The sequence below is a fragment of the Dermacentor silvarum genome, chromosome 7 (genome assembly GCF_013339745.2).
Source record: "Dermacentor silvarum isolate Dsil-2018 chromosome 7, BIME_Dsil_1.4, whole genome shotgun sequence".
Classification (NCBI taxonomy): Eukaryota; Metazoa; Arthropoda; class Arachnida; order Ixodida; family Ixodidae; genus Dermacentor; species Dermacentor silvarum.
Genome location: NC_051160.1, coordinates 16,726,037 through 16,751,115, shown reverse-complemented (window position 1 = coordinate 16,751,115; position 25,079 = coordinate 16,726,037). Strand labels below are relative to the sequence as shown.

General features: G+C 47.5%; 3 protein-coding genes across 3 annotated transcripts in view; 1 reads left to right on the top strand and 2 right to left on the bottom strand.

Moving 5' to 3' along the window:
• Positions 1-13,132, bottom strand: part of LOC119457611 (mitogen-activated protein kinase-binding protein 1-like) — a 28,148-nt gene extending 15,016 nt beyond the window's left edge. The window contains 13 exon segments of the mRNA XM_037719232.2: positions 216-519; positions 2,076-2,190; positions 2,350-2,413; positions 2,472-2,594; positions 5,496-5,861; positions 7,309-7,494; positions 8,220-8,318; positions 8,601-8,717; positions 9,041-9,133; positions 9,215-9,335; positions 11,622-11,713; positions 12,152-12,241; positions 12,714-13,132. Coding sequence (XP_037575160.1) covers positions 216-519; positions 2,076-2,190; positions 2,350-2,413; positions 2,472-2,594; positions 5,496-5,861; positions 7,309-7,494; positions 8,220-8,318; positions 8,601-8,717; positions 9,041-9,133; positions 9,215-9,335; positions 11,622-11,713; positions 12,152-12,241 — 1,770 coding nt within the window. The 5' untranslated portion in view covers positions 12,714-13,132.
• Positions 13,133-14,139: 1,007 nt separating this feature from the next.
• On the top strand, positions 14,140-24,279 carry LOC119457608 (endoplasmic reticulum lectin 1). The gene is made up of 12 exons (XM_037719230.2): positions 14,140-14,447; positions 14,503-14,580; positions 14,654-14,740; positions 14,809-14,886; positions 15,004-15,061; positions 15,128-15,156; positions 15,269-15,498; positions 17,601-17,793; positions 19,561-19,721; positions 21,848-21,925; positions 23,614-23,692; positions 23,763-24,279. The coding sequence occupies exons 1-12, from the start codon at positions 14,307-14,309 to the stop codon at positions 23,823-23,825; spliced, it is 1,275 nt and encodes a 424-aa protein (XP_037575158.1). The 5' UTR covers positions 14,140-14,306; the 3' UTR covers positions 23,826-24,279.
• The window catches only part of LOC119458604 (WD repeat and HMG-box DNA-binding protein 1-like), a 35,362-nt gene continuing 34,009 nt past the window's right edge, over positions 23,727-25,079 (bottom strand). Inside the window, 1 exon segment of the mRNA XM_037720444.2 lies at positions 23,727-23,922. Within this exon segment, the coding sequence (XP_037576372.1) occupies positions 23,848-23,922 (75 nt within the window). The 3' untranslated portion in view covers positions 23,727-23,847.

The following is a 25,079-nucleotide window of genomic DNA, read 5'->3' as shown; positions in this document are numbered from 1 at the left end:
CGTGCACAGTTGGTGATTTTTTTAAATGTTTGTTGGCGATTTAAAACATTCAACTATTCGATTTGAACACCAAATTATATAGGGGAATGTTTAATTTCTTATTTGAAAGTTTTGAATACATTCGCACGCCCTTACAGAGCACCTAAAGAAAGAAGGACCACACAGCTGCAAGAGTTGGCTGTCCCAAACGAAAAGTATCCACGTGGCCTACCTACCTGTTGTGCCTTACGAAAAACTATTGACTTGTCAGCGCCGCAGGAAATCATCTGCAGCGTGCCTGGCGGGGTCCCCCGCACAAATCGCACGGCTGTGATGGAGGAGGAATGGTCGTCCAGTGTCTGCTGGAAGGCATAGTCCTGGTCGACATCAAAGAGGTGCACGAAACGATCACGACTGCCCGAGGCCAGCAACCTGCCACCCTCGTCCGGAGGCCCCGAGTACTCCAGGCACAGCACTTCAGAGTCGTGAGCTTCGATCTTGCAGACCTCTTGGGCACCCGTCCTTTGCAGCTGGTGAATTCTGTGCACAGAGGGGAACAGGAGACAAAGACTGCTACAGTCAGTCACAAGCTAAGAATGCAGGAAAGGCCACTTTCTGTTCACTCATGCTCCCCGAGGTAGTATCACACGTTGTGCTTCGTAACCCATCTTCTCACCAGAGGCTGCAGCTGCAATAGTAGCATTTTGTAGAGCACATGCCCTTCAGGCCCTTCCACTTAAAGGCCAACTGCAACCAAATTTTGGGCTTCGTAAATAGCCTAGTTTCAAATAAAGGAGACACAGAGCAGCCTCCATGCAACATTGTACGTTTGAAATACTAGCGGATGCGTCATGCAAGGCTTGCGAAAATAAATGCATTTTACGCCAAAACTGGAAAACCAAAGAACATTGCCATTACCACTTGCCGGAAGTGATACAAGACTAAGAACACGTAGTTCCTTGGCAGGATCTCCGAGATTAGCCGTTGCCCACGGCTACCTGCAGTGCACTAATAGCAGAGGTGCACATGTCGTCTGTTCAGGTGCTGCTAATGTGAAAATTATACAATCACCAGCCCTGCAACTTTGCCAAGATTGCTTCAGTAGTACCTACATACCACTCATTTATAACCCATTTAGACAAGTGAAATTTCACTGCTGCTGGCCTTTAAGCATCCTGGTGAGACGTAGTGCTAGCATCACAGACTTATATTAGTATACTCTTTTTGTAGCATATATCTTACATGATTATAAGACACCTCACTATTCATTAGACATAATTTTAATACATATATGTTTCACCACTTCACAGCAACTGTTTTTAGGCCCTTTTACAGACATGTTATACCTACCCTTTGCAATTTCTTGCTACATTGAAAACTCATGATCAATGCTTGGCACTTGTTGGCCAGACCTAGCCCTTGCTCCATTAAACACTACACATCATCATCACTGTCTTTACCCAATTATAACATGCACCTTTTTTCAAGAAAACGGGGCCCATGAATTGGCTGCACATTATACATTAAGATATGAAACCATGCTTGCATCATTGGCAACAGCCTAACTTGCGAGTTAACGACAGAACATGCTTCCATCTAGGTTGTGGTATGGTTATGGATTAGAAGACAATTTTGTGGTAAGTGACAATGGTGAGCAACTTTTAAGCTTAATTATGCATTTCAAATTAATGATGTGCACAGTAATTAGTGTGCCAATTTATGCCACCTTAATGTTCTACTAAGCTAAGAGAGACACGAAGTCAAGAATATGCATCAAATACCATGCTGTCAGAGCATTCGAGATGCGGTAACAAATTTACTGATTGACTGATGGTGTCTTCGAGGATGATAAATCAGCTATGAGACAAAGCCCAAGAAACTGTGACAAGTAGCCGCTCATAGTAAGCTGTGATCACCTCACTGTCTCAGCAAGCCCTTTAGAATTTGCTGCAATGCATGTCATGCAACAAGTTGACCTTCGGCGCAGTATGCACAATGGTGCAAGCAAGGGCAGGAGAAAACTAGCACCATACTGTCAACAATACCATGTTAGGGCTAAATGTAATCGTCCATAGGGAATGACATGCCCAACGCACCGAATGTTGCCCGTGCGGTCGCCCGAGGCTAGCTGTTTCCCGTTCGGGCTGATACAGAGGCAGCGAACGCCGTTCTTGCCATCGTATGTTGTGTCCACCTTGTCACTGCTGCCACCTGCACAAAGCGACTGCTTACAGCATGACTGCATCTTTAAGCTGCCCATAAAGAGCATGCAATAAGTGGCCAAGGTTGATAAAAAAAAAAAGAAACACTTGCTATGCATCGAAGTCTTTGGAGTCATTCCAAATACCGAGTAGCTTGTCATGCCCTTACCTTGGAAGTCGGCATCACAGATGAAGGTCAGGTTTGGATCCATGTACAGGATACTGAGAAGTTCCTGGGTGAGACCGCACACTGGTAAGGAAGGACAACCCCAAGATCCGAACAGCACTTACGGGACAGTAGATGTTGCGACTGCCAGCTGCCGCTCGATCCAGGTTCCATACTCGGATCGTGTCATCACTCGAACAGGTAAGAAACGTGCCGGCTGGCAGCAGATCTCCACTGGCCGGGTAGTTCTGTGCGGTGACATTAATGAAATTGGTTCACTGACCAATGTCAAATATAAGCAACTTACCCTTTGATGGGTGTACAATTTCAAATTTGGTCATACGTTTAGAAATTAACAAAGACAGTCTCACTAATTTCCAAGAAGATGGAAATAAGTAGGCTTAGAAATGAGCTCACAACATGAAAGGCTTGCTTCCCTACCCACAGTACCCAGCTGCAGGCTGTAACATTCCCTACACTGACAGTAAATCAGTCCGCACTGAAAGCGTGCTATAAAAATGATGCTGCCAACACCATATGGTATCAAACATCCAGTGCCATCATCTGCCATATTTGCTGTCATTACACTAAACCGTTTCTTACCATTATGCAAATGTCTACAGGAAAGTTATTCGGTGTCTTATTGCTCTTACGCTGAAACTGTTACAGCATCTTCTAACAAGGTGGGAAACTTGTGCCACTGCCCACTATAACAGCACTATCTGCTGGAACATTTACAATGGCCTCCATTATATCTGAAATATGCACAGGCACCATATATATAGGGATCAAATGTAAGCTGCAAGATTTTCAAGTTCAACAACCCATATGTTTGCTTGTCGATATTCTCGCTGCTGAGATGTTTGGTTCCTGCAGCACAAGCCTGCCAAATAACAACCGTGTTTGTGTGACATGTTTGTTGCGTTATATGGCTGCAAGACTTTTTGAAAAGTAAGAAAATGTTCAAGGTCTGCCAACAAAGCTGCCACAAACACACAAGCCAAATATATTTTCTCTTGCATGAGCAGGGAGCCTACAATCTCACAGAAAAGGTCACTCCCTCTCTTCTGTAACTTCAAGGCACTCTCTCACATGCTCCACCTATGATGTCATAGGCTCATCACACAGCCCTCCAATCTTCTAATAAATGGAGAAGTGGCAGTTGTTAACGTGTCCTGCCCACACTGTCAGCGCTCCTCTGTTGTTCTACGCCACATTTGTCAGACGTCAACCTTGAAGGGTTACCAGTAAGTTGATCGTGGAAAGAAGAAAAAAAGGAATATCACACGACGGTTACGAGCTTGTAACATCAATGTTTAAACGTGAGCTGTGATGTGGGATAGGTGTTTTCGCTACTGATCTCACCGTATTGCTTGGGAGGGCGGAAGGTCCTGCTTCCTTCATGACAATTCAATGCAAAGATTGTTTTACAGCGTTCTGGTTTAAATTTCTAAGCTCCTCTCCAATGTGTGCAGCTCCTCTCCAATCTAAGCTCCTCGCCAGTGTGTTTCACACACTGGCGCAGCCAGGCAAGCAGCACCCCACCGAGCGAGCCACCGCCGGCGCTCTCATAAACACCACCTGGTTAATGAGACATGGCAGTAAACGCCTGCACCACTACCGACTCATAAAAAGGAAAGGCGAGGTGTGGCCACACAGCTGCAAAACTTCCACAACACTGCAGGTACAATCAGTGGGTTCCACTGCTTTTGGATGGATGGATGGATGGATGGAGGGTTGCTATAAGCATCCCCTTTGAAACAGGGCCGTGGGTTGCGCCACCAAGCTCTTGCTCTTATTTTGCCCAATGTCCTACCTATCTTTTTTTTTTTTTTTTGTAAAGAGCAACACCATCTGGTGGTCTTGAAGGGAACCGAGCTTTGCGTCACATGACGAAACTATTTTCTCTCATTGGTGGAAGCGCAGGTGGCACTGTGTGCACTTTCACCAATGGAAGCACCTTCTGGTGCGCTGCCAAGGTCTGCGCTGGGGATGGCGACAGGCAACATGAAACTGAGGAATCGTATCGAGATTCCACTGTATATTCATTGAAAGGCACTGCACTCACTCCACTGTGTACTCCATTTTGGCAAAAAGGCTTTGCAGGGCGCCTCTAAATGTGACATTTGGTATAGAGACGTTCGGCAAGTTCCCTTCAATGCTGGCAATCTACCCCACCAACACTGTGTCACTGATGCAACTGCTCGAACTGCTGAGTTCAGCAGTCTGAGCATGAACCTCTCCGAGACACCCATGGACGAAGGACACCCCAACCAGTATCACAAGATACCACGTGACAACACTGACACAATTTGTGTGAACATCATGCAGGAGGGCCAACAGGGCTGCAGATAAGTGGGTCAGCTTTGCGCTGACCTCACACTACACTCATAACTGATAAATTATTCAAGCATCAAAACAGCTGCTGAGTGCGCAGTTAGCGGTGGTGAAAAGCACCATGCATGTGTTCAGATAGTGGTGCAATTCAGGAGCCTTCCAGTATAGTTACCTCTACAGCAATGGTAGAGCTTCAGGTTGGCAAGTGACCAGCCCGACACACTACTCGCAATGTCATTCTCAGGTTGTGCATGCACCATCAATGTCAAGCACCATCATGCCAGGCCAACCCTGAGGCAAAATAGAAGAGCTGCAGAGTGACTTCATTTGCAGAAAGGGAATGCATTCCACCACAACCATTTTCAGCCGTTTTACAGGCAGCCGAGAACACGAACATGTTCTGAACTTCCTTATGCATTGCAACGAATTGTACCACCGGGGCAACCATATCGCTGAACAGTGCCCCACAAAACGAAGACCGCTTGGTGAGGCTCTAGGCTGGTCACTTCCACCTTGTTCATATACCAAATGTGTTTCTGACAAGGCCCTTTAATGACACCTGCACAAGTTTAAACAGGCGCAACAATCAAAGGCATCTGGTATGAAACACGCCTTTGACAATACAAATTACAGATTGGTTGCAACCCAACTGTTTTGCGGAGCATTCAAATTTCCCACAGAGCCGCAAGTTGCAAACCCTCACAACACCCAACACCTTCAAAACAGAACAAAAACACAGGACGATCAAGAAGGTCTAAGCTCAAACCAACAGCATTCAGCAACGTTCCCCTAAAAGGTTTCGAACCACTGACCTCAATGCCCCAGATGCAGGCACTGTGGAAGAGGTAGGAGTGGCACTTTCCAATGCGCTTCAGGTCGCCCACGTCCCACACAAACAGGCTGTGGTCGTTGTAGACACACGTCAGCCGCCGATGCACCTCGTCGAAGCAGAGTGCCACTGTGTGAGGGTGCCGGGGTGGGGCCGAGCTTCCTCCAACAACCACAGGAGGGGCGCCCCCCACTCCCGTTGCGAGGGCCAAGTCCAGTCCTAGCGGGTGGGGCCGCGGCAGCGTTGCCAGGAAGTGCAGCGTCGACGGACTGAAGCATCGCACCACACCGTCCGCACAGCCCACAAACAGGCAGTCCCGCCCCACAGTGATGCAGTTTGCACAGCTGCTCTGCACAGGGGGTAGACAAGAGCAAAGAGAACTTCTTTCCTTGTGGTCACTCAAATCAAATCAGGTTTATTTTTCCTTGAACACACAGAAGAGGGCAGTTTCAAAAAGCTGCATCAAACAGCAGCTTGACTGGGCAACTGTCTCTACAGTGGGCAGCAGCAGCACAAAATAAGCATTAGTGGACAAACAAACCAAAAAAGTGTCAACAGATGATAGAAAAAATATCTGCGTAACTTCATAGCACCGTATATGTATTGTTACATAACTCAGAAAAATTACTTCCATTTACAGGCATATTCATTTATCATAAATAAAAATTCATGTGCCATTCCACTCTGTGAAGGTGGACGACCAGTCGAAGCTGTTTAGCACGATACAGAGGTGGCACAGAATTTTGAACAAAGGTATGAACATATGTATTGTCCTTATCGGTGGTCCATCGTGATGATAGGTACGCACACACATTCACGTATCACCTCTGTTATTAAATGCGTCCGTCACGTAAGACAATGAATGGCTCATACCCCCTTAAGCATTGGCTCATACCCCTGTAAACGCGACCTCCCCATTACGACGATAGAAAAGAAGTTAAATTCTACGCTGAAATGATGAGTGGCAACGGAGCCAGCTGTGGAAGAAGACTGCGACGACGAACGCGTGAGCAGTGGCACAAGCACATTTGCACGGTTGCGCCGAGAGGCGCCAATGAGCCAGCTGTGGAAGACGACGATGCTCGAGCCATTGCTGATGGTGATAGTTTCTGCACACAGATGCCACGAAACCCCAGATCTTAGCCACATACATTCCCCTGTACTGGAATGTATATGGCTAAGATCCAGAGCTTCGTGGCCACCATGAGGGTCTACTAACCGAGCGACGGCGTCCTCTTATAACCCCAACCACTCGCACTATCGCTCACAAAATCCCATCAATTTAAATGCCAGACATCCTTGCTCATTAGCGCAGAGTCCGCAGAAAATATCTGCTGTCTCACCCACAACTTAGCGGGGAAGAGGCCACCAATTGGCATAAAATACAGACCGGCCAAATACTGGTCATAGGCCAAATATCAGTACTACAATGGAGCAGTGGGAGGCACAGCTCGCCGACTTCGACCTGGCAAGCCAAAAGTCCTCAATTAGCCAGGTCAGGCAGGCGGCAGAGGCCAGTGGGGCCCTGGACTGAGAGGCTCCGACCCCACCCCTCCTTAAGATCTTTCCCAGTCCAATAAAGTTTCTATGTATAGCCATATACAGCTTTGCTGTGAAAAGCAAACTAAACTCGCAGTTTCTCTAGTAATTAACTGCATAACCCTCATTACCTATTTTGCTGCAATCAACACAGCAGCACAAGGACATGCTTCTGAACCTCGTTCATGAATCAATCACCGGCCCAATAAGGTCACACACTGGTAGCTGGGAACAAGGCAGAGCAAGAGGATACGCACCCTGAGTTCCACCCACTTGTCGAGCAGGCGGCGGCTGTTGAACTCGCACAATAGGCCCGACCGGGTGATGGCAAAGGTGCTTCCCTGGCACTCACCCCGCCCACAGGCCACGCCACAAAAGTAGTTGTTGCGTTGGTCCCCAAGAATGGCCGACCGGCCCATCAGCGGCACGGGCTCAGGCTTGTACTGCAAGGCACACAGGGTAACCTGCTGGCACCGAGTTTCTTTCCACAAGTGAAGGAATTTTCCAGAAGTGCATTACAAGCATGGAGGAAGGAATAAAAAACTAGGAGGGAGCATCATGTGACAATCTTGAAGCCTTGTCCTACAAAATAAAAAGGAAGCACTATGTTTCGCTTAGGTACACGATGGCAAGCAGTTTTTTCTAGTCACCCCGCGTTGCTGTGCTGGGTTAATCGCCTGCTTGTCTGCTGAGCTGCTCGCACAGACACTCAGTCATAATGCTTAGCTAATCATGCGGACACTCTGGAGTAAGTGTTGCTGTTGCAACGGCAACAATGTTTCCAGGTATTCAGGACGAGAATGAAAGGCATCAAATGCAGCAAGCAGAAAGCGAGCGGCACAAGCTGGAGAAAACGGTGGCAACCTAAGCAGCCAGCGGCACTCAAACGGACCACAAATTAAGTCACATACAGCGTGCTGTTCCCAAAATTCAATGTGCAAAGTGCGTATTTCCCACGATTCCCAAGTGAAAGCAGGGGAAGAATGACATCAGAGGAGGTTGCCTTGCAAAGGTTTGGTACCTGACGTCACGCTCACTCCTAGCTTTTTCTTTACTCCATGATTATAAACACCATACCAGTGCAGAAGGTGCAGCCATAGTTATCAACAACAGCCCGTTAAACACAACCGAAACCAGTTGGCGTTAAAGGCATGCATGGGTAGCATACCTTAGTCCCCCGAGAGTATTCCAGGTACCAGAACTTGACGTGGCGGTTGCCCACGGTGACGAAGTAGTGCCCGCCAGAGGAGAAGGACACTGCCTTGACCTGCAGAGAAGAAAGCTGTGTCAATAGACCAGAATCTGGAGCGCCTATTGGTGGCAACCATCCTTTGCAGGGGCTGGGGAAACTGGCGAACGAGCGAGAAGGATACCACAGAGCCAGGTATCCTGCCCGTCACAAACCCGTTGCCCCTGCATGGGTAGTGCCGACAGATGGTGACAAAGGGGGGGGGGGGGTCGAGATAGTGCGCTTGCTCTAAACGCAGGTTTGAAAGTAAAAGATTCTGGTCTATACTGGAAGGCACAGACCCACACAGTGGCCCCTTACCTTGGCCGACACTTTGTTGGAGGCCAGCTTGGTGTTGCTGCGCCAGTCCCACACGTTGACCACCATGTCGTGCTGGGTGCCCACTGACACCACATATTTGAGGTTGGGAGAGAATGCCTGCACAGGAGGAAGTTGTTGAACAAAACCCAAACAAGATCTAAAAATGGAGATAGTTTAGGCGAAGACACACACATTCTCTGGACATTTTCCTTGCTCGTTTCTTTGATAATAACGTGCTTATTAAAGCCAATAAAGCATTTGTTAGTCAACACCTTTTTCGGTTGGCTCCTTCTTCTTCTATGTGCCCTTCCTGTTTCCAGTTGGGCGAAGGCTGAAAGTACTAATTTCAACGTTTTGGAGCTAATCCAAGGGTGGCGTCAAATGGACATCCACCCAGTAAGATTACGTTGACAATACTGCAATAATCCAACACAACATACCACGCAGGTGACGCCAAATTTGTGGCCCGGAAACTCAGCTGCCTGGGTCTTCTCAGCGACATCCCAGATGCGCACATGAGGCTGATGCCCACACTGCAAGGACAGTGGTCAGTGGTCAAGCTAGTGGTCAAGCTAGTGGTCAAGCTAGTGGCCAAGCCATAGCAGTGCACCTACCTCGCCAGTGGCCAGGTACTTGCCATCCCAGGAGAAGGCCAAGCACGTGATGGTCTTCTTGGATGCATTCAAGATGTGCTGCTGCCGGTTCTTGCGTGTGTTGTATAACACCAGCACACACCTGAAAGATAGTGTACAAAATCAGTACACACATGAATGGGTGCTACTGTGTACTTCAAATACACAAACTCCTTGACAGCATGAGCACAGTGCCAACTTGTCTATTATCACTTTTATTCTCAACAGAAAGTATTAACAATTACCTTGGTGGTTAAGTTTAAAAGGTGATGATAATGACTGGCAATAAATGCCGGATAAAGTTTCGCAGTACTACAATGCTAGTTGCAATCCTGTGGAACTTCAGCAATCATCCTCACCTGGAATGTTTCCTACTTATGCCTACTGTACATTGCATCTTGGTTCATTCAACATGCCCAATGAAAGTTTGAGTTCACAAGTTGGCAAACTCAAGTGAAAGAAGTTTTGTAAAACCTAATGCAACTTTCGTAAAGTCACAGAATGTGCCCAAATTCAAGAACCTTATCAAAAATTCGACAGAGTTGGAAGGTATGTTAACGCTCAAACAGAAAAAGCAATGCAATAGTTCAAACAGCAATCACATGGAACATGTTTCAGTGTGTGCCTTGGTGGTGGTACACTTTGCCTGTTTTTGGCAGTCCCTTTCTGCTCGGGTGCTCAGAAACAGCCAGCAAGACTGGAGAAATGGAAATATGGCAAGGTGGTTCAATTAGGATAATGTTAGGGATGTCGCGTGATGGTAATCATTGTTACATTAGGGAAGCTAGAATAGTAAACAGACACAAACAATGAAGAACCCCCCATGTTGATCTCATGCTCAGCTTGTTACCATTTGTGCTTAGTTTCCTAATCAATTTCATCCAACCTCTGATTCAATTAAATCCCAATGCTTCAAGAAATAAAAACATCTTATTCAAGAAAAGTGCAATAACGATTAAGTAGAAGTCATACAGGCTTGATCTATTTTGTTTAGCTGTAATTGTCACACTGATGTCAGGTGTAGTGAATGGACCACTTTGATAAGGGTCCTCAGGTTTAATTCTTACATGATTACTTCAACGCAAAACCTCAGGTTAGAAATCATGAACATTTTTTTACTCAATTATGACAATGTACTAGGAAGTACCAAAACAGTAATACTAGAACTGAATTGGTTGTCTTGTGTACAAGATCTTTTTGCTGTTTTTGTGCAGCTACTATGCTGTGTGATGGAAGGAGAAGTTGACAACCAACCCCCTTGTCATACTGCCACGCATTGTTCTACTTTTTAGCGGTATTTGTTTTTCACTGCATTATTGCTGTTATCAGGTTGTCAATTGGCACCACCACAATAATGTGACAATACGAAATCCTTTTATCACGCTATCTACATTGCCAATGTAAGCTTGACTTACAATGGCGAAGCTGGCATAACTTGACCTTCTACTCTCATAATTTGCACTTGAATGCTGTTTCGACACAACCTTCATACTGCTGCCCAAGGTAGGTACCACTAGTGCAGGGAAGGAAAGCACAGATGGAAGGCCCAGAATAACAGATGCCTTTAGTATAAGGTGGTTTGCATACTTGACAGCCATACTTGCATACTACAGTATTATACTGGCACAGTAACCCCAGGCGACTCAGATCTGTTACAGTACAGCAATAGTGACATAGTTGTAGCACCAAAGCATAACATTTAGGGCCAACATTTATTTATATAGTCATACTCAAATGCCTGGCATAACAGCGTGATGACTTGGCATCAGCAAGCAAAAGAGTCGGGAAAGCACTGCTATTAACAGCCTTATGATATTTTAAATGACAACATTGACCATGGCATATACTAGAATGCCAATGCATCAACTACATAATTAAGAGTTGGCCAGCCCCCTGAAAGTACACAGTTCAGCCTCCCTTTGGCCTTACAGCTGAGAGATGAGAAAAAACAGCAAAGCAAGTGACCAACCTTGAATACTCCACTCACACGGGACACTTTCGACTGGCTCCTTTGCACAAGCTGCGGAAGGGAACCAATCACAGTCGAGAAATAATATGGGTGTCACAAGGCGCACTTTCGATCGCGATCGAACCTGATCGGGATCGAATTTCTCGGTCGCGATTGACTCCTCCGCGCACGCTGAGGGAGGGAGTCATTCGAGGTCGATAATTTCGATCCGTATAGGGTCCGATCGCGATGAAAAGCGGCCGTGTGAAGATGCTCGATCGCGATCGAAAGTGTGGGTACCGTGTTTCACCTGTTCCAGTGTGATCACCAGTCCATTACCAAGACTGTGATTGAGGTACTCAACACAGCGCACAAAACACGGACGAAGACGTCAAGCTCTCTGCTGCTGGCGCGCAGATGGGCGCTGCCGGTGGTACTCACCCGGCTGGATAGGCGACCAAGCCCGAGCTGGGGTCGCAGTCAAGCGCCGCGCTGCTCGTCACCGTCAGACCCAGCACCCGCTCGAGCTTGACCTGCAGAAGAGGCACGGGCTCAGCTGCTGAGCACGGTTCCTCGGGGGTGGCGGGTAGTCTCGCCTCGGTACGCATGCTTGGCGCGCGCTAGCCGCCGCCCACACAACCCGCCAACGCGCGCTTGCAAAAAAGGCACCCCCCACAACGAGGAGCGCTGCCGTCAACAAGGCCATTCGCGTTGGTACCGCTACTTCTTATTCCATCGCCACGCCTTTCAAACGCCCCGAGTCCGCCGAGGAAACCGACGGCGCGCCTTGCATCAACGCGGCGAGTGTTGACACTTTCTTTCGGATGCAAGTGTATTCAACTGGGCGACTGCTCTGACTAACCGAAGGATGTGTTTCTTTTTCGAACACCGCGCGGCTATTACAAGGGTGGCGGCTGCGCGCTAGGCGTGAATCAACAGGTGGTTCCAATCTCGATCGGCGTTGAACTTACCCGCTCGGAGAGTGGCGTCGCGTCCGCACGGCCTCGCTTGAGGGCCGGTGCTCGCACCACGCGTGGTACCCCGCTGCATGGATCCTCCATCTGGGAACACGCGGTCACACGGACCTCAACTTTGGCAAGTACAGAGAACTCACTTCGCCCCGGAAGCAGGGATAATGGATATTGTTTTTGTTTCCCACCTGCCACTGCTTGAAGAGGACACTATTCAAGGCGCACGAAAGGATCAGGATGCGTAACAATCCGTACTACATCTACGGCCAATGAAAGTGTAAGGACGCAATGTCATCTCCGAAGAGACAGGTGCGATCTGTCAGTTGCCGGCGGAATCGGCACAACGGGAAGCGCTCGCGGAGCAGCGTGAAGTTGCTACAAACAGCGCTACCCCCATGTTGTTAGATCGCACGATAGAAAGACAAGATTTGACGCGTATTTTCATGTGTTCGACCTGTGTGTCCGTACTACATGTGAGTTGTAGTGGTTTTGTACGATAGCTTCCATGCATGAGCGTCGTGCTTGCCGAGACGTGCTTGACCCCGCCGAGGGAGGCGGTTACCTGGAGTGGCGGCGGGCGGGTTCGCTGCAGGCCGAAGCATCAGCCGACAAATCGACAGTGTGGCACATCAACGCAGTCACACGGGTGTACGGATATTGTGCGCTGACGCGAAAGCGACAGCGCTTATGCAGCAGTGCGCCAACGGTGAACACGCACACACGTCAGCAGCAGCGGACAATTGTGGAACGAGCAGCAGAGCGCGCACACAAACCACTTCGTGACTTCATGTGGTTCTACGTCCACAGCGAGCGTAGACATTCGGCCGGAGACATGTCTGCTACGGTTGCAAAGCGTTCGCCCAATCTTCACAGTTCATCGCAAGGTGTGAGCTCAATAGCCCCAACCGCCTCACAACTTGCTGCAGTCGTCTGTCACGCACGCACCGTACTCCAAAGAAAAAAGAAGGGTGGAAAATGAAAATAAGAAAAGCTCATCCGAGGCATGCTCGGTGCACAACAGAACCCCTTTAGAATTAAAAGATGTTGAGAAAGAGTGCACCAGTGCTGCACTGATCCAAGCAATACGTTTTATTTTCATTAAACTATAATTTTGCTTGATTACATTCGCTACACATGCACAAAGATTTATGTATTGATTTTAAGGCCAATGCAACACACATGTCAAGCAATTATTATGCACTAATTAAATTAAGTTTTGGTCACATGACTTGTTTGGCAATTTTCTAAACCGAAACTACGCCATAGAATTTCTCACCTATGTCGAAAGCATAGTTTCATATTACTATAACATATAGTATTTATTTAGAAACTTTATGATCCAAAGCGACCACAAGCGCGTCATAGCCGCCATGTTCCACCATCGTTGACATGGCATCATGCACGGCATGAATCAAGGAGAATCCTCCTTGAAGTACAGTAGCATCATGCTATCTTTCGTGGTGCATAGTATGAAGAAACCTATTGGCTACTTTTACTCAAATTTTCAAAGAATCGGCTGAGTCGGGCACTGATCACGTTTACATAACAGGCCGCGAGGTGAGAGAGAACACACCGCGTTCCGTTTATCACTGCTGGCTCGAAACTGCCGACAAGACCTGTCAGCGTTCTTATATTCACATGCGCGCCGTATGTGGGTTGGGCCAATGTTGGGCTGAGCAGAGAAGGCGCTGGCTGAGCCAATGTACCCCGTGCAGCCGCCTCACAACTTGCTACAGCCGCCTCACATTTTGCTGCAGTCGTCTGTCACGCACACTCACTCAGGCCGTTCGTTAGCGTTTATATGAACACGACAGGCAAATCTTATCCAGACAAGTTGACTCGATCAGTTTTCTCCGTTGAAAGCAATGCTCCCCGCTGAGAAAGAACCGTTGAGCATCGTGCATCGCTACTGTCAGCAGCGCCACGACATTTTGTTTGCAAATCTCGGAGGCCACAATGTACGAAACCAGAAACTACTGTAACGAAACCGCCAGGAGATGTCGTGAGCGCCGCGCAGCTCAGCCTCAGCTGGAGAAACGTAACAGCAGCTGAGGCGGCGAAGATATGTTACGTGTAATATGAAAAGTGGCAGCCGATTCGTGTCCGCAGGTTGTAATCTATGCATCGAAAAACTTTGCTTTTACTTTAGGGAAACATGACAGTGCTTAAGCTCCTCTATGGAGCAGCCTTCGCCTTGCTGCTGCGTTCGGCTCATGGTAACCTCGCCGACGACTCGGTCCTGTTCAGCATAAACTGGCCGGGTTCCTCGCCGGACAAGAAGCTGGCGCCCGCCGAGGTAAGACGAAGAGGTTCAGTGGCGGGCTGATGTTTCCCCATGGTCCCTGTCGCAGCTGGAAACGCTGTGGATGGTGTCTGCCGAAAAGGAGCGCTACAAGTGCCTGCTGCCCGCCAAGCCATTATCACGAGAGGTGCCCACGGCTCTTCGTCGAGAGCACGGAGTGGTCGAGAGCCACCGTACTAACGTGCTTCTGTGTGGTGCAGGACGCCGACAGTGCTTCCCCGTACACGGGACCAACGCCGCTGGAGCTGCTGAAGCCGCTCTTTTCCCGGCTCTTCTGTTCCTACCGCGTAAGCGAGACGATTCAAGTGTTTTACCGCGCAGTGACGGCTGCAGTGCTTCCGGTTTTCTCTTGTAGCTGGAGCAGTACTGGACCTACGAGCTGTGCCATGGCAAGAGCGTTCGGCAATACCACGAGGAAAGCGTCGACAACAAGGTCCGTAGGAGCCCTACTTGCAGTTTCGTAAAAAAATACGTTGGCAGCATCCCTGCAAACGTTCGTGAGCTATGACGCTGCGCGTTTCTTATTCCACGTGGACCGTTCTTGTTCCAGGTAGTCCTGCAACAGTACTACCTGGGCAAGTACGACGCCAAGAAGCTGGAAGTTGATGGTAATTGCAATTGTGACAACAATAAGCGATGACCGTGTGCTGATACCAGTGCTCCGTTGGTTTCAGATGCGAGCTACTTATCGGAGAGAAGCCGGGTAGGTAACACGTGGGGGCACGCTTAAATGTTGGGAAAGCCACGTTGTCCGCACTGTGCGGACGTATACAGCCAAGTGCACAGCTCAGCAGCGTCCATGCATGCACGTGCAGCGGCCGCCCCGCATTCGGCTGGAAGCGGGCCTGGAGCTTCCGTACTTCGCGGTCAACATGACCGGAGGCACGGCGTGCGAGCTGGGAGAGCGAGCGCAGCGCGCGACCCGTGTGCTCTACGTGTGCAACCCAGAGGCCCGCAACGAGGTGCTCAGCATCGAGGAGCTTTCCACGTGCGAGTACCAGGCCGTGGTGTTTACCCCTTACCTCTGCGCCCACCCAGACTACAGGTGTGTTGGGCCAGCGACCAATCTTTATGGCAGAGTCCATTCTCCAGCTGGCACTCGCCTCCTATTGGTGTCGGAAGTCACGTGACAAACTGCCGGGAAAAACTGACTGCATGTATGCCCTAACCCAACTTTCCGAGAGCCAATAGGAGGTGAGTGCCGGGAGAAATTCGTTTAAGAAATTAACGTGGCTGCCAGGGGAATAGACGCTGCCAGTCCTTACAAGGGCACTTTTTGGATTTGGTTTGACAAGGAACCAGGTTTTGGAGCTACAACCAGGTGTGTCATTCGCTGAGTTGGAAACAAGAGAGCAGTTAACAGGAAGGTGGAAGTTTGAAGCGAGATGCTAGAATGAGGTATGCCGTTGAAGCCAACGTTTCAGCAAGGGGACTTGTAGAAGGATGAAGCCCCCTTGTCGATTTGTTTGGTTCAGTGACATTGCTTGTTCTAGCATTGCTTACGACAACAGCTTAGTTGGAATTGCAGCAGAAAGACAGGTCTTTCTTTTATTACTTTTTTTTTTTCTGGCATGGCAGCTGGTTGTGGCTTACAGTAGTTTATTTCACACCGTACACAGGCACCATCGTTCAGTGTGTGTTTGCAGCTTGATTTTGAGCATGCAGTGCCATGGGCAAGCCACCATGCACTTCTCAAAATAGACAGGACGTAATAATATGGCATGTGGTCTGTGTGCTGCTTCGTGGTAATCAGGGAGACTGCCTTGGGGCTGTGCTCTGGGTACGACTTTCAGTGTACACCAACTGGCTAGATAAGTAGGCAGAATGCTCATTGTACAAAAAGTATCCATTGAGAGTACAGCCCTGTGCATAGGATGGTTCAAGAATGGCATTAAAGGGACTCTGAAACGATTTTGACGATCTTATACAAACGTACTGAGTCATTGGGGTAGGTCCTTCTGATCATTAAGTGAAGCACTTAAGCATGTTCCAGGGTAAAGTATGTAATTTATTATAAGGTTCTAAAAATCTGCATCGTTACCAATCGCAGCGGCATCACTCCCCTGAGTTTTCAGCTGCCCCATTATGATCTACTTAGCACAATTGACATCACTTGGGTGGGCTATCCAATTGGTTACACAGGTTGCGTCATCGATAATTTTCCAACTTTATGATGCAGAAGTGGTCGTAATAGTTGGAATGTTGGTTAACTTGTTTCTATAAAAAGACCAGAATCATCATCATCAGCCTATATTTATGTTTACTGCAGGACGAAGGCCTCTCCCTGCGGTCTCCAATTACCCCTGTCTTGCACTAGCTGATTCCAATCCAGAATACATAACAATTTATCATTACACTCAAGCATTTTCAGCTCACAGCAAGTCTCTGCTGCTTATGTTACAATGTGCTCTCTACTCGAGCTGTGCGGTTAGTTTTGGTCTTCAGTTTTTTTTTTTTGCGAGGACCATGAATTGCCCTTGTTGCATTGTGGGCTGCAAACCTAGCGATTAGTTTTTTTTGCGAGGACCATGAATTGCCCTTGTTGCGTTGTGGGCTGCAAACCTAGCGATTGGCGGAATGTCAAGCTACAACATTGTGTCCCTCTGCAAGGCAACAGGTGAGTGGAGTGGCTGCAGCGGATCAGGCTGTCAGTATCCAATGAGTGCCAGGATCTATGCCGTCACTCACAACCACAATAGAGAGTTTTAGCATGTCCGGTATTCTGGTAAACGCAGGTGGACTGGGCATTTTGTGAGATGGGCGGAGGTGCAAATGTGAGCAGGGTGCAGCCACCTGGCGACACAGAGCTCGACAAGGCAAACACAGAGCTAATACAGCAGTAACCAAGTGTATTCAACTTTACTGCTGGTGTAAATATTCAGCAGAAGCGTAATTGTGAACATGTTTTTTTAAAAGCCTATAATGTTTTACACATTTACCAGTGGCTAAGGAGTCGCGCTGCTGAGCTTGAGGCCGTGACTTCAATCCCGGCTGCATTTCAATGGGGGCGAAATGTAAGAACACTCGTGTGCTTATAGGTGCACACCTCCAAGTGGTGAAAATTAATCCAGAGACACCCACAATCAGATCATTGTTTTGGCATGTAAAACCTCAGGATTTCATTTTTTCTTCTGCCACCTCATGCAGTCCGGAAACGTCGCCAGAGAACCCGATCCAGTGTGTGGCCCAAGATGGCGCCCCCCGATGGCCCAAAGGCCTCAGGACAGAACAAGTGCAGGTGCTTCCTCCCGAGCCGCTGGAACCACAGCCACCTCCAACAGCTGACAAGTTGTCCCAACTGGTGAAGGACTTCCTCGCAGGCAGCCACTGCCTGACAGGGGTGAGGGGTTCACTATGCTCCTACAACACATGATTGGCCTTTGTGATGATTCAGGAAACAAGTCTCTGGCTAGTGCAAATTACACAAGTACAAGAATAAGCCTTATAATAATTGGTTTCATCCCTCATCATTGTCTGGTTAATATAGCCCAAAGTGTGCACGCATGATTTGGTGGTCAGTGTTCCTGACCTCTGGCTGCTGGCAGTAATAGCTTCTTTTCTTATCGTTGTCTCATATTTGCCTGGCCATCTTGTGGGGGCCTCTTTCACACAAATGTCCAGTATTGCGCTTCCCTTCTCTTGGCACTCATTCTGCAACTCTAATGTACTCAATAACTCCTAACAGAGTTATTGGTAATTAGATACTGCCACACCCTCGCAGCCTTCACCTTCTGTTTGTCATCCCTACTGCACTGAAATAATGCATCTGCGCGAAACACTAGTCAACATGCTCCGATCACAACTTGTGCATGCCACCACACAATCTCGAAGCATGGACTTCAAGAGTGTGTTAGGCAACCTGACATCATACCACTTCGCTAATTCCACAGTATCATTCAGTGCCTCGTCAGTGGAGATTTCTCTGCTTGTGTTGGGGAGCACTGATAACCGATTTTAAAGGCATCCACTCGGTAGCCAGTGCGTGTGATGTCTGTAAGAATGAGCAAGAGTGATGGGATCTGGAGAAGTTGGTTTAAAAGGGGAGTTGAGTCTTAGACCAAAACCTTTAGTATACGAGTTATGGTGCTCAAAGCCTGTAAATATATATATATATTTTTTTCCCCCGTGTGAGGTCTGGTATTGTTTTATCATTTTAGGTTCTAATTGTATTCACGTTTCCGTACAAAATTTTCTAAGGAAATTTGCAAAATAATTACTTTTTATTTCACAAACAGTGGGCTCCTGCGTGATTCAAAGAATCCTATAAGACCAACCTCATTGCTCTGTATCTAGAACAAGAGTTCACAGTTGAAATTCAGAGAACTGTTTTTCTGTCTGACAGAAAGCAACCTTTCAAGTGCAGTTGTGTTACTGTATTTATTTATTTATTTCAGTATACCCTAAATGCCCTCAGTTGGAGGGTATTACATAGGGGGGAATGCAACATCATCAAAGCTAACATTACAACAATATACAAGGTAAAAACAGGAACAATCATTTGGCTTGGAGCTCACGACAGTGTTGCCAGTGTAATCTTGTAAAACTTCTTATTTTCACATGCTCTTAATTACACGAGTGCCGCAGTTGGAAAATGTCGCAAAATTTAAGGGCATCACAAAATGTTCAGGGAAGAAGTAATGCCACCAGGTGCAGTGAAAACTATGCTGAAAAGTAAAATGTATTTTGCCATCTAGTTCTGCTGTTTGCACCCCATAAAACGTGGCACATTCGATTTACTTGGCTGCACAAGCTTGCGCGATGCCAGTCCTCTCAAGTATTGTACAGGAAATCTCCGGCCTCACAGATAGGGAGCGCCACACTTCGATAAGTCAGGCAGCTTGCAGTGGCTCCATCAATGTTTGCCCTAGTTCAGCTGCATCGCAATTGTGTTAGCGTACCAATGCACGAATTTGAACACACTGTTAATATGCACGTGTAGGAGCTGTAGCAGTGAGCCTTATATCACAAGTCCCAAATCGTGAAGTTTAGTATCTGCGAATATGCCCCAAAGTCCCCAATTTGCAAACAATTGAGACAAAATTATAGGGCTTTGCAGAGGCAGCTGTCATGTTGAAGGAAAGTGTTCTGTAATGAGTGCAGGGTGCAGGGCTGGTGGAAGTACGAGTTCTGCTATGGCCAGCGCGTGAGCCAGTTCCATGAGGAGAAAGGCAAGGAACGGACTAGCATCCTGCTGGGCACTTGGGACCACCAGGCACACCTGACCTGGCTAGACAAGCATCCCGAGCGCAAGCCTGGCCGCACACCCAGGTGAGATAGTAGCTGGCTGTTGTTGCCCCATTAAGACTTGTTGCAGCAAAGCATTGCTTCTTTCAAGCGCTGTGTACAGAAATTTTGTACCCAAAAACCCGAGCTCCTTTGTACACCTGGGCTTTTGAGTCAAACTCCCTAGTGCTTTGAACTTAGCACATGACGGTGCCCTTGCCCTTATTTATTCACTCTCACCCTCTCACACCCTCTCTAATGTGGTGAGGGAGGAAAGGACAACATCTTGCATTGTGTTGCATCTGCCGTGAATAAAAATGCTGTTGAACGGCCACAAATGTGGCCGAGCAGAAAGCCAGATAAAAGGAGGCCTTATATGTCAGGCAAAGTATGATCAAGGAAATGCACATTCATTGTCAGCTGTCAGATTTATTTGCAATCATTTGTCCATAGATGTGCCTGTATCATTCTATTGCAATAAAGTTGTTGATGAAAAAAAGTTGCCGCAGTTTCACCTGAAAGGCGAAGCATCAATTGCGATAGCAAATTTGTAGAGAGCTATACAGAGTAATGATATTAGCTTTATCAGCTGTATAAACTTGGACATGCAGCAGCACCGGAAACACGCAGAACTGTTGTCGACGCCGTCGGCGTTTTGCCCGCGTTCGCTCAAAATGCGTGCGGCGTTGGTGACTGTTGCCGGAGCCTCTGATATAAATAGGCACTTGGTGCCGCAGCTAAACGTTGCCTCCCTTCCCCCCACGGCCTCTCACGCATCGGAAGAAGGCGCGTTTGTTCTACATATATGGTGATTGTAAAGGAGGAAAGAGACGCCTACTTCTGCAGCCCTTAAGCGAGCACGGCGCAGAACGCGCGTTCTGCACCGTGCGTTCACTCCCAGTGAAAGCGCGCGCCCCTCGCGCCCTTTCACTCGCACATACAGCGTTCGGCGCGCAGCGACGATTTCATCTTTATTGACGTCATACGGAACCTCACGGTGACGCCGACGGCAGAAATCTGCTTTTGAGTGTCCATATAATTGCTATCGCAATAAAATGCTTATTAAATGACTTATTAGCAATACCAGCAAACATCCAATGGAATGGGATGTTTGCTGGTATTGTATGCCTGTAGTGCGTCATCAGACCTTTGCGCCACTAAAAGGGTGAAGAATGAAACTGGACTTCACTGCAACTTAGTCATGCAGCCTGCAATCGTAGGCTCTGCACCTCTCATCAATAAACTTCTCTCAAACGTTTTTGACCAATGGAACCTGAAAATGTTATGTATTTCGGTTATTCTGAACTACTGTGTGAAGTGCCTACACAAACAAAAAAAAAGACGTTACGAGATTAGATTAGCCTTGCACAGCTACACAGTGCACTGTTGTCAGTAGTTTCATGCTTAAAAATAAACTCCTTTAGCAACATTTGCCCAAGCTCATTTCACTCAGATGTGAAAAGGCATTTTGTAGCACAAACAACATACATAGCAGGCACAATAACAGTATATTTGATTGGTTTTTGTTGCGCTCAAAGTCTAATTGCAACGATGTGGAGCCCACTCAAGATCTGTGCCTGAGACTAGCATTTAGCGGCTCGCCAAAGCAGTTGGAGGCTAAAAGCAACAGTTCAAACTGTTTCTGTTGCAATCACTCATGGCTGTGCCATGCAGTGCACGCCACTCCCACCATGGCCTGTAGTAGATGCTGCACAAACACATGTCCCAGCAGCCGCGTGACCAGAATTCTTAATTTTGCTCCGAGCACTCTGAATAAACCAGACTAATGTATTCCAGGCCCTTGCACTGCAAGAGAACTTGGAAGTGACCAGCCAAATGTGGCAGAACTCTTTTACAGACAGCTTGATATTTGTCACACTGTGTTAAAAGAAATAAAAACATCCCATAAAAGGATGCCCGTACATTTCAATTCTGTGTCTCACTTTGCAGTTTTACTTACGTAATAGATGTGGTTGTATTCCACAGTTTACCTGAAAAGCATGGCAGTTTTCTACTGCCTGAACCCCTAGTAATTTCCTCTAGAAACCAGAGTCAGCAGGTTTAGTTTGTAATAACTTTTCAAAAGAGGCGCAAGTTGCACTGAACAATACTTGCATCTTGGGTGGATAACACGTGAAGCATGCCGAGCACCGCTTGCCGTTCTGCTGCAGGTACCTAACGCACTTTTATGGATCCGGGGACACCTGCGACCTCACGGGCAAGCCTCGCACAGTGGAAGTCCTCCTGAAGTAAGTGCTGCCAGTGGCCGTAGTGCATTGTGATCCTCTCATTGATTTACTACAGCCAAACCTCAATATGATATAGTTGCAATTAGAGCACTGCCACGGGCCCGGGCCGGACTCGGGCCCGCTCATTAAAGGGCCAAGTCGGGCCTTCGAGCACACACGAACCTTATGCATTGCATGGTTCAAGGCATTCTGTGCCAAGCTGAACTGACACTTGCAAAGGGCTGGCTCTTAGTATACCTTAGCACAGAAAATAGGAAAACGATGAAGTTCTAATATGTTTCTTTTTCACAAAAACGAACATTGTTCCTGCGTCAGGAAAAATATGTTATATACAAAAAACTACTCTTCAAACCATTTCCCTGCGACTGCATTTGCAATTGCAATATTACCACCCTTGACACTAATATTTGATCGCTAAAGCAAGCGGTGTCTCTTTCTACTTGTGCGTTTATTTTATGCTGTATGCTCGTGAATTCGCCTGTTCATATATATATATATATGATTCGCATGCTAAATGACATCATAGGGCCAAATCCTACGATCAAGCATGTGCATCAGCAGAAAAATAACAGCACAGGCAATGAGCCACATCACTGGTGTTCCCATGGGAGAAACAGATTTCAGTCCTTCTTTTGCTTATACACTGCAGTTGATTAGACCTCGAGAAGGTGGGGCTAACACATAGGGTGCAATCTGCAAGTAAAAAAATATTTTTTACTTACAGGCTGAAACAGATTTCGGTATCTTCTTTTGCTTATACACTGCAGCTAATTAGACCTCGAGAAGGTCAGGCTAACACATAGGGTGCGATCTGCAAGTTAAAAAATATATTTTTTATTTACAGGCCAGGCCGGGTCATGCACACGCAGGCACTGGCTAAGCTTAGTAAAGAATGTCCGGGCCAAAAAATCGGGCCCGTGCAGCACTCTAATCTAGGGATACTATCTTTGAATGAAGCAACCCTTACATTACAAGATCAAACGTACTGGTGAGCACTGCACTCCGTGCTAGCCATAAAATTGCGCCATGCATCATTCTACCAACACTGCAGTGTGATCTGACGTGATAGCCCAGTGGCTGTGTCGTTGTGTGTTCAATCCCTGTCAGGGTGGCCGCATTTCGATGGGGACGGAATGCGAAACCCTTGGGTACTTAGATTTAGGTGCACCCATAAACCCAGGTGGTGAAGATTAATCCAGAGTCCCCAATATTACGTGCCTCATAATCAAATCGTGGTTTTTGCATCCCAGAGTTTAATTTTCTTATTTAATGCTTCAGTGTCATTGGTTGAAACAAGAACAATGACACAACACTTTCATTTTGTAATCACAGAGAGCGCTCGAGTCCTGTAAAAAAAAAAAAGTTTGACAAATGCAGCATAACCCTCGGCTACGCTTTCTGGTACCATATACAGTTCATCACCTCCTATTGAGTAACAGGAGAAACCTGTGTTAAAACGGTCAGTGTAGCAAGTGGTCTTTTGTCTGTGCACCCGTCAGCGAAAACACATACAGACCACAGATTCACAAGTAAGACGCACAAACTTAAATTGACGAGTCTACTGGAAGCAGTCCTCAGTTTTAAGTTTCATTCGGTGATGGAGAAGAAAATGTGCTTTATCACGAAATCCACTTGTGCTTCTGGGAGTACATGCCATAAGTTAGGATGGATCATCTATCCAACTGCAGGTGCCGCCAGGCGAAGGGCAACCTTGACAGTGTGTCCCTATACCTGCTGGAGCCACGCACCTGCGAGTACATTCTCGGGGTGAGCCTTGATCACTAGCAGCACACACACCACGTGACCACAACGGGGGCTTTTTAATTGGTGCTCGCAGGTAGAGTCTGCTATAGTCTGCAGCCTCCTGGAGAAGGTGGACGAGTACGGACTGCCCAGCTGACCCTGGGCTAACAAGAGTGCGTTCACACGGCGGGTCGAAGTCTTTTGGCGGCATGCACAGGACTCGGTGACCTCCGCTTGGCCCGGCTGTTCCACTCCTGCACATGCCATCGTGACAACTTGCACCAAAATCCATACATTCTTATTGAAATCATAGTTCATGTGCCATGTGGCTCCCTCAACAGCATCACATGTAACGGCAGTTTTGTTGTGAAGAAGTGAACACAGCCTCGAAGATGGTGACAAAATTGCACACATTCACTGGCTCAGATGTGATGGCAAGCGACACTTTTTGCAAACTGGTTCGTGCACAAAAATTCCATGCTTGGGAAAATCATCTCCCAATAAGTGACTTTGATACTGCATTTTTTTTTTTTTGCCTTCAGTCAGTTCACAAGTTGTGACATGACAAGCAAGACACTAGAGATGTGCATTAAAAGCATGATGTCCTGATACTTCCCGCAAATGTGCCTTCATTAGCACTGATGCGCAAATGTGATTGCGGCAATACTTCACTGGGCTTACAGAAAAGCATGTAGCATCATGAAAAAGCGTGCTAGCCATTGCTGTAATCGTGGGTAACATTTCCTGTATGTTGCTGCAAAGGAGGCTTGGGCCAGTACAGTTAGTTTGTGAATACATTTTATATTTTGGCTGATACAAACAGACCTTAAGCTTTAACCGAAATGAGGTTTTTGTATAAGTGCAACACTTTGCTTCCGGGCTGAAGCCATAGGATGTTTTGCTCCAATGAGACCAGCAAAACGTTCAGAGAATATCATGGCCAGAACATCCTTCACATTGCTGGCAAAGTGATTACTATTGTATAACATGTCATGATTGCTAAATCAAAGTCTCACATTTTATTGCGATAGCAATTATGTGGACACTCAAAAGCAGATTTCTGCCGTCGGCGTCACCGTCGCCGTGAGGTTCCGTATGACGTCATTTGGAGAAGAAATCGTCGCAGCGCGCCGAACGCTGTATGTGCGCGAGGGGCGCGTCTTTCACGGGGAGTGAACGCACGGCGAACAAACGCGCGTTCTGCGCCGTGCTCGCTTAAGGGCTGCAGAAGTAGGCGTCTCTGTTCTCCTTCACAATCACCATGTATGTAGAGCAAACGCGCCTTCTTCCGACGAGCGAGAGGCAAGGGAGGCGACGTTTAGCTGCGGCACGCAGTGCCTATTTATATCAGAGGCTCCGGCAACAGTCACCAACGCCGCACGCATTTTGAGCGAACGCGGGCAAAACACCG